The sequence below is a fragment of the Dreissena polymorpha genome, chromosome 16 (assembly GCF_020536995.1).
Source record: "Dreissena polymorpha isolate Duluth1 chromosome 16, UMN_Dpol_1.0, whole genome shotgun sequence".
NCBI lineage: Eukaryota > Metazoa > Mollusca > Bivalvia > Myida > Dreissenidae > Dreissena > Dreissena polymorpha.
This window is the reverse complement of record NC_068370.1, coordinates 28,975,860-28,987,986: the sequence shown is the minus strand read 5'-3', so window position 1 is coordinate 28,987,986 and position 12,127 is coordinate 28,975,860. Positions and strand designations below refer to the sequence as shown.

The 12,127-nt window shown below is 32.0% G+C and overlaps 1 protein-coding gene across 1 annotated transcript in view; it reads left to right on the top strand.

Moving 5' to 3' along the window:
• Positions 1 to 12,127, top strand: part of LOC127861733 (neurogenic locus notch homolog protein 1-like) — a 195,471-nt gene that overhangs the window by 67,623 nt on the left and 115,721 nt on the right. Inside the window, exons 6-9 of the mRNA XM_052400417.1 lie at positions 1,860 to 1,995; positions 3,150 to 3,222; positions 3,999 to 4,166; positions 4,565 to 8,836. Of these exons, the coding sequence (XP_052256377.1) occupies positions 1,860 to 1,995; positions 3,150 to 3,222; positions 3,999 to 4,166; positions 4,565 to 4,753 (566 nt within the window). The 3' untranslated portion in view covers positions 4,754 to 8,836. The remainder of the gene's footprint in view (positions 1 to 1,859; positions 1,996 to 3,149; positions 3,223 to 3,998; positions 4,167 to 4,564; positions 8,837 to 12,127) is intronic.

The following is a 12,127-nucleotide window of genomic DNA, read 5'->3' as shown; positions in this document are numbered from 1 at the left end:
AGTTATCGCAGGATCCAGAAAAGTGTGACGGACAGACTGACAGACAGAGCGCAAACCATAAGTCCCCTTTGGTTTCACCGGTAGGGGACAAAAACATAGTGGGTGTTAATAAGAATGTTTATTCTGCTGTTTCGTGAGTTTCAGAATTCCTATGTATAAAGTTAAATGTGTTTACTTATTTTTTTTCTTTAAAAGTTGTTTTTGCATTAAAATTCTGAAAGTTAATGCGTTTGGATAAACAAAATTGGTACGGAGAATATGTGTTTGAATCTTACCATTCACAGATCCAATATCATATTGCTCAAAACCATGTGTGTTACTAGCCACTTTGACCATTTCAAATGACTGAGGTTTTTTTTTTGGTCAAGTGAACTGAAGACAATCTGTGACGAAGCTTTTGGCTACTTGGGATATCGACGTAATATTAATTTATGATTTGCACTTCCTTTTTTAAAATAAACAATCGCTTATCTAGAAATTGAATATTAGTATCCACGTTATAGTTCAATTAATGGCAACAACCGTCAGTGTAACCAGTCCACGATCATATTGTGAAAATCCACTTTGGGATTTAATTTAACAATATGTTGTCGAAGTGTTCGATTTGTGAAAGAATTCCGGCCATCTATGTACTAATGGATATATAAAGTTACCGAATATGGTCATTAGTTCAAAATCTAAACAAGCAAACGTCTACCATATTGTGCCGTAATAAGTAATATATCAATTTATAATCGTAGCGTTTGCATTTCAATCCTGAGAATTGAGCTATTCATGTTGTAAAATGTACACTGTTCTTTAAAGTCATTAGCTACATTTTCAGTTTTTCCAATTTCTAATTCAAATTGATTCATAATTTTAACGAGTAGTGTCATTGAAACTTGTACGTAACTAAATATCAATATTCTGTATTATCGAATTTGTAGACTACACTATCGTTGTTTATTAATTTGCTATCATAATGTACTAAACGTGTAAAGATAATAAATTCGTAAAGATATTTAATGTTCCATTTGCGTGTCTGTGCGAATTTGTTAATATTTCGATGGAATGATTCACATTTTTAAAGCGATATGCTGTGGTCGGCCGTCGTGTAGTAACCACAATATGCAACATGTCTTTATTTAAAAACAGTTTTAGCAGAATTCAGGTTTTTAATAATTCAGTTAAATAATCGGCTATTATTGCCCAAGAAGAAGAATACAAATCAGTTCACAAGTACAACCATATGGTCGCTCGATTAATATTTGAACCGATTTAATAATGTATTGCTGCCTTAATCACACAACCCACGGTTATGTTCAATAAAATCGTTTATAAAGCGGTTTTCTACTTACGCCGTTTGTTGAATGCCCAATACATGGATTGGATTTTAATCGTTTTGCTATGTGGGTACTTACGTGCTTTTTCAGCTGCAGGGCAATATTGTCGAAATGAATATTTAACTCACTTAACACTTCAGCCCCGTCAAGAGGTTTCAAATCAATATGCTAACATATATTTAATATCCCCCACGATCTAAGAATGAAACCATTTAGTGTGACCGACATATTGTTAATGACATATAAAAAACAAGCAGCGTTTTGATTACTTTATCAAACTGACGGTATGCCATCAAACAGTCCATTACGGGATCGGTTACTTATACTTCAACTGCCTCCATCACATTTGTCCTTCTGTCAGCTTGTCACAAATTTAATTATATTTAGCTTTTGCAAAAGTAGCAACATAAAACGTGTTCCGTAGTCAGGCACTAGTCACGTCTTAGAGAACTTGTTTTACTTTTGCAGCAATATGAACTGTTAAAAGGCACCTTTTTTATTTTGTATAAATTGCTTTTTGTTCCAATAACAATGCAGGGGCGTCAACATCTCAAGCCCCGGAATCAAAATCAACCCCCTCATCGACTACGGAATCGTCGACATTTGTGTACATCGGCATTGGGCTCGGCGTCTTGGTGTCTGTTGTTATTGTAGCAGTTATCATAGCAAAGAAGTAAGCTTACACGTTACTTGTAAATATTACATAAATGTTGACCAGGAAATAATAGATATTGAAATAAATTTAAAGGTTTTACTGTCTGCGAGTGCACTTAATACATCAGATGCAATTCAATTATAATTCACAATGTGATGTACGACACAACATACATGATTATTCGTGCAAGCGTTCATTACACAGGTATAAAACATTCGTATTGTTCGTAGAAATTAGAGTGTCTGATTACATTTGCGTATCTTGAAATAGTTATGGTTTGATAGTTTTCACCTTGCTCAATCATCTTCACGTATTCATCGGACTCAATAAACTTCTTCAACTCCTTTGTGTGTAATTGTAACGCCACAAAGCAATTCATTAGGGGTAGTTTTTATCTGTCCTTCATCTTCTTACGACGGATGATTTTGACCATTGCTTTTTGTTCCTAGAGGCATCAATGGTATCTTAAGCTTTGCCTTGGGAGTTGTAGGAAGTTCGATTGCTGCTGGTTATAAGCTTTGAAAGTCAAGTTAATTAGTAGCTTTCTTCAAGAGCATAACTGCTTCCTCCTTCACTTTGTTTTGCACATTTTGTTTTGGGTTATAAGTGATTTCAAATTATGTATTTATATATTTATTTTCAATTACTTAATACATGTTTTATCTGTTTATTTATTGGTGTTTTAATGTATCTTGAAATAGTTATGGTTTGAAAGTTTTCACCTTGCTCAATCATCTTCACGTATTCATCGGACTCAATAAACTTCTTCAACTCCTTTGTGTGTAATTGTAACGCCACAAAGCAATTCATTAGGGGTAGTTTTTATCTCTCCTTCATCTTCTTACGACGGATGATTTTGACCATTGCTTTTTGTTCCTAGAGGCATCAATGGTATCTTAAGCTTTGCCTTGGGAGTTACAGGAAGTTCGATTGCTGCTGGTTATAAGATTTGAAAGTCAAGTTAATTTGTAGCTTTCTTCAAGAGCATAACTGCTTCTTCCTTCACTTTGTTTTGCACATTTTGTTTTGTGTTATAAGTGATTTCAAATTATGTATTTATATATTTATTTTCAATTACTTAATACATGTTTTATCTGTTTATTTATTGGTGTTTTAATGTATTTATTTGTATTTATAATTGTATAATTTACATTTAACCTTGGTAAAAAAAGGCGAAGGAGTCGTAATATCCCCAGCTATCCGATGACAGACCCCCACCACATGACGCAATGCGTTCCCTCTCAGGTACGTTGAAACACATTAAACCAAAAACAGTTATTTATATGATATTGCTCTACACGACCTGTAATGTTGATGATACAACACAATTGTACCATTATTAAAACAACAAGATATTTGGGAAAGACGAATATATATATATATATATATATATATATATATATATATATATATATATATATATATATATATATAAAGTGAGCCATTTTTCCATAATTGTTTAGGTGTGTTTAAAATATGAGCGATTACCTAGCAAACAACGAGAGAGTGAGCAAAAGATTAATGGAAATGTGTTTGGGTTAATTTCTATTTTGTTCTGAAACGATCAAATGATCAGTATTTCGCCCAAGCCGCAATGTAAACCAAATAATGTGTTACTGTAATGGCCACTATACATAATTGACTGATTCTTTCTAAAAACTGAAATATTCAAATATAAGAATACTCAAGATGTAAATTGATATATTTTGCACGGTTGAGTAAATGGAAACCAGGACTGCAGACGATTCCTCGCTCAAACTATAAAAATACGTAAATGTAGTATTCAATGGTCTTTGCCAACTGATAGTATTAGAATTGTCAAACAGACGCTATTAAAATGATTGCAACCTATACCAAGGTTGTGAATGTCTGAATTATATAGTATTTAATTTGGTAATTATTCATACAGGATGATATTTGAAAGAATTGCGCACACACGAAACGATAAATATCTTCTATATATTTATAGAACCTAGTGTCGTAATGAACATGAGCTAGACCACACTTACCTTATTATGCAGGGGGGAGACTATCAACCACTGGCTGCTCGTGGTCAAATTGGAAGCGAGTATGATCGCATAGCAGACCGTGGCGTGCTTCCAAGAGAGTATGATGACATAGAGATCACAGAGACGAGCCTTCAGTCTGACGTCCCACAACACAGGGCAACACTAGCAGCAAGGACGATGGTTAATAAAACGAATGATAGAAATTCTTTCTATAAACTGAAACATTCAAATATTAGAATACTCAAGATGTAAATTGATTTGTTTTGCACGGTTGAGTAAATGAAAGCCAAGACTGCAGACGATTACTCGCTCAAACTGTAAAATAACTTCAATGTAGTATTCAATGGTCTTTGCCAACTGATAGTATTAAAATTGTAAAACAGACGCTATTAAAATGATTGCAACCTATATCAAGGTTGTGACAGTCTGAATTATATAGTATTTAATTTGGTAATTATTCATACAGGATGATATTTGAAAAGAATTTCGCACACACAAACGATCAATATCTTCTATAGATTTATATAACCTAGTATCGTAATGAACATGAGCTAGACCACACTTACCTTATTATGCAGGGGGGAGACTATCAACCACTGGCAGCCCGTGGTCAAATGAAAAGCGAGTATGATCGCATAGCTGACCGTGATGAGCTTCCAAAAGAGTATGATGACGTAGCGATCACAGAGATGAGCATTCAGTCTGACGTCCCACAATACAGGGCACCACTAGCAGCAAGGACGATGGTTACTAAAACGAAGGACTGAAAAGCTGTCAATTCAACTGAAACCAAAGGACAAGCCGTAGCCGTAACGTAAAACGAGTGTCACTTGCAACATAACACCAGTTCCAACAGAGCTTTCAACTGGTATACATGCTACGCTTAAAAAAGATTATATATTGTTAAAGATAAACATAACAATATTTTACTTATTTACATTCGCATATATAAATTATGTATCACAATAACAATACCAAATTAACACTGAGTTTTGAGTTTTAAAAACATGTTTAGAAAATTTGTATTCTCTCAAACAGGAACTGTTTTTTGATGTTTAAGACTAATGTTGTGTGCGCGTTTTTCCTTAATGTCCTTACAGGATATTCTACCAATAAAATATTTATTTGACGCTTCAATTTCGTGATTTCTGTTTATATTATGTTTATTCTTGATGTACAATAACGCTGTACACTGTGCATGTATATTGATATATTTACGTTAATCGCAATGCTATTCGGCAAAATACTAAGTTTTAAGTTTTAATGACGAGTTCAGTTTACAGCCGTCACAGTTTGAATTGATGAATTTCTTCTATTGATAGAATGCGATTTTAGCGCACTAATTTGCCGGATAATGTCAACAATCAAGTTTAAAACCGTTTTTTTTTAAGTTAACAGACTGTTGGCTTAATATTGGTAGTCCGGGATGTGCTAAATGTTGGGCACAAACAAAATCATATGGCGTTACAAATGAATTCAACCCATGTCAATTCATTTTAAAATCACATACCGTAGCAAGTATACTTATTTCAATGAAACTACCAGTGTTGAACAACATGGACCATCGTTGTTTGTTATTTCCACTGAAAATATTTTTTTTAGAAATATGTAGTTCCACAGTTCCGTTACAATTTTTAGCAATTTTGCCAATAACTATTTTGCTGTTTTTATACGCTTGAATGACCTTTTTTCCGTTTCTTTAATAATTTAGCCTTTAAGTAGTATAACGAGGATACATACCCGACTGAATCAAATTCAGTCGTGTTTTAATATTACAAAATATTACTTACGACTGATGGAGTAGTTTGCTTTTGCATGATGTGTAAATACATAGATTGCTTTGAGAGTATTTTAATACCGCGTTATCTTTTTGACATGCATGATATTGTTACTTCTGGATGAATGCGTTACGCGGTATTAGAAGTGTTAATATTTACATGCTTGTATTGTGATAAAAAAAATTAACTGCATATAATGTTTCTGTACTTCGATATTATTTATTGTAGAAATCTACAAACTATAAATCATGAGCAATTTATATATTTCTTTGATAAATGGACTGTATAGTGTACGCACATTGCATGCATATATTTCTCTGTTCCTTTTTACTTAAAAAATGAATATAGTTCGAATATATCTCGAAGCTAGTTTTTCGTTAGATTTCTGAATATATGTTTCGATGTTATTTATCATTGAGATAAATGAACTGGTACATTGCATTATACTGTCTTTGTTATATATCATTTAGGCATACATTGACTGTATATTGAGAGAATCGATTTCGATATTATTGGTTAATGAGATAAATGATTTATATCGAACCGATGTACTGGATATATATATTAATTTAATGAATTTATATATAACGTAAGTATTTAGATGTTTTCCTGATGTAAATCTATGTACATTTTTGTTGGCTCAGTTTTCCTGAAATGAATCAACTACTGAGTACATGTGTTTTGATTTTGTTTAGTTTTTGTTTTTTTACAGAAATAACATTATATTGTGAACATGTATTTTGATTTTTTATATTACATAACTGTATAACTTTCAAACGTATATTGTTGGTTCTGACATAAATGAAATGAATATTGTGTACATATAGTTTTACTGTATCTTTTCCTTCAACTATTAAATTACTGTGTATTGATCACATGTATAGAGTAGTGGTTTTATTTTCCCGGAGATGTGATCACTGTAAATGATCCAAATGTATATTGATTTTATTTTTTTCCGGTTTTATAAGTATGGGATATTGCTCACATACATTTTGATTTGGAGGAGATACATCAATTGAAGTGTGTGCCCATGTGTGTGGATCTTATATGTTCATGCTATAAACGAACATGAGCTGTTTTGAGCAAATATATTTAGTTATCATATTATAATATATTATTTAGATGTATGCATTCCTTATTTAAATGAATGAGAATAGTGCGCAAATGTATTTCGATGTCGTTTTAATACCTGATGTAAATGAATTCCGTAATGTACGCATGCACTAATGTAAGATTGTGTTTCAAAAGTCTTGAATTACCTTTGCGTGTAAATTATATTGCTTATATTGGAGATGTATTTCTATTTATAATCCATCGTTTTTGCTAACATATTTGCTCGGGTTTTACATACTAAATTGTTTGATTGGCATTGACCATGAACTGCATGAGTTTTTTTTTGATAAGCTATTACTTTTACTGGGAACAACACATACACTTACACTTACAGTACGTTCAATAATTGTTTACAAATGTTGAAGAAGTTATGTGTTTACCTTACATGACTATGTAGCGTATACATATTTTTGCCTTTCGCTTCTTTTAGAGGTTTGAAATAAATATTAATCCTCATACTAAATACTGAGATCAATGACTTCATTTAAAGAAACCGCTGTATATGCATTTGACTGATCGACTGTCTTAATTTTAATAATCTCACGATTTAATTGAAAGCCTGGAAAAAATAAACAATAAAATGTTATTATTAAAATTATTATATAATAGTTATTATCCTATCTTCATCAAATTCAACTTACTAAAAGTAAACAAGCACTGTCCTAGTCAAATTCGAACATTTGCGATAAAAAGGCTAAAGGTGTTATCTATAAGAGTGTCACTTTAATTTGTGCGATGTCAAATAAATTAAGAGTTAAAATTAATCATAACTTATTGGACTCTCCACTTAAAAGCAATTGGTGATATAATAAAATTGTTCGTTAAGGGCTAGCACGTCAAAATATTAATACAAACACGCTTCGACCGCAGCCACTAATAAAAATGTTGTTGAATCAAAGATTTAATAATTTGAAAAATATTTAGTTTGACGTCGAAGTGTTAATGGCCTATATATATAGTTCCGTGTTATGAATTACTTCTATTTTCGGAAGAACGAACGAAGTAGTTCTCACGAACTGTCCAAATCCCATCTTGCGTTCGCTCGTAAATGTTCGGGATATTCACATGAAATATATTGTCACACACACAAATAAAAACGAGCATTTTGTATCTCGTTAAATCTATGTTACAAGAATACATATATCGTTAAAATCTTGGCAGTTGCTATAAAGAACACTGATTTGTTGAAGGTTAAATTTATTTTTTTGAAATATTTTGCGAAATATTTGTTGATTTTGAGTATTTATGTTGCTTTACTATATCTTTGTTTGAATATGCTTGAGTGTTTTTTTTTTTAGTTATTCCACTTAAATTTACAAACAAAAATATAGTTACAAACACAATTTCGAGTTACAAAATGGGCTGATCTGTGTTTTTGGCTAGTTGGCTGTCCGAGGGGATATTTTTTTAACGGATACTTGTTCTTATTTCATTTCATCACTCCTCAAAAAGTTTCAAGTATTTTACTATGGGTCACCTTAACAATTGAGTAATTTAATTGGAATAAAATCATATTATACGCTTTCATTGGTTTTCATTCTTAATCACGATGATATGTGGTTAATGTTAATGTATGTTTACACTATTATCGTGTTTGAGTAATTTTGGACTAATTGTGTTGTTCAGCTATTCATGAACCGGTTTAAACACCCAATGGTTGCAATGGTCGTTCCACGGCGGTATCTCTAGTTTTAATCATGTTTTGTGATTAATATTTTATGTTATGTATTTTATTGTATAGCATAACCAATTGGTCAAATGCCTAAAATTAAAGACAAGCGGACACGAAGCTCTGTTTATGATTCTTGAGTTTCATTGTATCCATATATTTTATAAACGATGATTAATCGCATTACGTCTTGATTTCTTTGTGAAACTACATAAAACTGATCTAGCTCGATATTCTCTGGGATTATTAATGCGAGACATATTTTTGCTTAAGTTAGAGACTACTTTAAGGTGAAATGGTATAAACACAATATACTTTATGCAGACATTTTATATTAGTCATTGATCATAATTCGTAGTCGACAAAACTCAAAATGGTGGATACTCAATAAGATTAAAATGGATTACTGTCAGCCTTCTTGGATGAAAAAATGTTCTTCGAAGTTTCTCCACTAAATATTAAACTTCAAACGTTTTATATAAAACACACACAATATAGCTGGACGCCAGTATTTATTTTGTTATGTCAATAATGATTTAAAGTCGCCATCTTGGGTTTGCTTAATCTTACATAACAGCAGTTTCCTTAAAACTGAGCACACTTGATGAACTCAATGCATGGAAGTTTTTGAAATAAATATATTATTGAAAAAAGTCAAAATGGAAGACTGGTGGCCATTATGTATTGCTTTTAGGATCTGTTTTATTGTGTGAAGAGTTACATACAATTTCATACGGTTGATAAACATAATGCGTGCAAGTGTTCGACGTAAAAATTCCACCAAAACAATACAAGCCAGGCGACTTCTTTCTATCTTAAATTGTTTAAAGTGGCAAATTTATCAAGTTAACTTCGTTAACATTTTTTGAATGAGTTTGATTCAAATCAAAGTAGTTGCTTTACACGGTTACTTTATTTATGTATTTATTTAACTGTATTTCGATACAAGTAAACTTGCAAAATGGCCGACTGGTGGTTAACTATAGTTTTCATTGGATATTAGCACTGTTGTATGTGTAGTACACACATACTGTATAATTGTATATAATTGTTTTTGTATGTTAAGCTACATTGTACTTTAATGGAATTTAATCATCCTTACAGTCTTTTTCGTTTTGCTTATTATGTATGGTACATACTGGCGTATTGCAATAACTAAATAGCTTTATTCTAATATTTCATTAGTAATTTATACTTGTCATCATACAACTGAAGGTATACACTTGAATATATTATACGAAATGATATCATTTATCGGTTACAAAGTATAGATATGTATACAATACAATGTAGCCATGCACTGTTCTTCGAATCTATCTTTAATTTTAAGATATTTTTGCGACACGTACGGTTTGAACACAGCGCAGTTACTCTATGTGATAGTATATCTTCTTTGCTATCACGTGCTCTTATTTTTCTTGTTGCTGATTTTTCTTTCCACGCCAGATGACTCTTATTCCTCACCGTTTCTACCACTTACCTAACAGATTGGTTAGATAAAAATAAACCGTATTTCTTTATGAAATGTTGAGTCTATATACTGTACATAATGTTTTGTATAAGATGCTTAAGTCCCTCTTGACCGTATTGAATGTCTATATTGAAATAATTATGTACATTTTGTTTAAAGCGACTATGAAAACAAAATTCGTCCAGCTGTAGAAGAAACATCTTAAAACATAAAGTTAATAACGCCATCTTACAAATGACTATAATAATGAACATATAATTGAAATAACTATAACTTTCTGAGAATGAACAAAACAACGTAGATCGTGTGTGTTGGCTTTTCTTTGTTGTTTAACATGTGTAATTTTTTACATCATCCGTTTTATTTATATTTTATTTATTGTTCATTTGTTTAGTTTTTTGTCCCCTACCGATTACACCGGAGGGGACTTATGGTTTGCGCTCTGTGTGTCATTTATGTCAGAACCAACAATATCCGTCAGTCTGTTAGTCCGTCAGTCTGTCACACTTTTCTGGATCCTGCGATAACTTTAAAAGTTCTTCATATTTGTTCATGAAACTTGAAACATGGATAGATGGCAATATGGAGATAATGGACATAATTTCATTTGTCCCTACGTCAAGAATTCTGGTTGTTATGGCAACAAATAAAAAAATATGTCAATGGTGGAGTTTCACCGGTAGGGGACAATATTGCTTTGCAATCTCCTGTTCTTTATGTGTTTATATATTCATTTATTAAATGTTCTTATTATTTTTTCGACGTTTGTATATTTTTTGAATTGATGATTTCTTTAAAGTATCACAGGTTTTTTGTAAGTCTGATCATTCGTTTCGGGAATATACTCTGTTGTTAAGAACTCTCAGAGGGGATGTATGAATGGAATTCTCTCCTACAGTATATTACAGTATAATAAAAATAGCCTCTTAGAGTTTTTGTTTGTTTGTTATAAGCCTAACCAACAACTTACTTAACATAGAAGTAGTAAGTATTCACACGATTATTGTGTTCAGGTAATGGGTCATGTACGTTTGAAAGTCACACTCGTGTATAATTCCTACTTTGAATGTAGCGTCATTTTGAATCTTGTCAGATTGGTTTTATTTCATTTTAAAGGGATATTAATTGATTAGCTGAGTAATAAACGTTGTTTTAATGAACAAAGTAAATTTAATCTTTCTTCAATTTGAAATATGTGTATGAAGGAATCTACACACACAAATGTCGCACCAACTCGGTTACTATAGGACATTTAGTCCGAATGAGACGCATCTTTAAGTACATACCATACCAGCTAGATAACTATCTTATATAACGTCTAAATGAAAGTCAGGTACAAGCAGATACATACTGACAACACCAATAACACTCTTTATAGCAGTTAGTTGACAATACTATAGCAAGTCTGCATTAAATTAGCTAAATGCAGATAAATACCGGCCCACCATCAAATAAGTTACACTATGATTATACGAGATGTTACTATACGAAGATGTCCATGTATGCTGTTTGGTTTACAATATGCCAACCACACAACACACATATAGAAGCAAATATATACTGCAATCAAAAATGTCATTCAACCAATACACATACATACATTTCAAAATATGATATCGCCGTTCTATACTGTAATCACAAATGTTACTCACCAAAAGAACTAAATAACAATATGATTTGGAGAGTCTTTACCGGCCTAAATAATTGTTCACCCCACAACAGATATATTACACCATGATATCGCCATTTGTTCTGACATCGCAAAAATGGTACTAACCCAAAAAAGCCATATTACAGTAAGATATTTCCAGTCTGTATTGACATCACAAATATTACAACCCACACCAGCCATGTAAGAATATGATATCGACGTATTTACTATTTTAAAATAAGATATAACCAGTCTATACTGACTTCAAAAATGTTTCTCCTCACGAAAGCTATGTCACGTTATGATATCGATAGTCTTTGCTGGCATCACACATGCTAGACATCAAAGCGGTTTGGAAACAAAACGAGATCGCACGTTTTAATTGACATCATAAATGACACTTCTCTCATAACAGCTGTTTAACACTTTGAAATCGTATGATTACAAATGTTACTTATA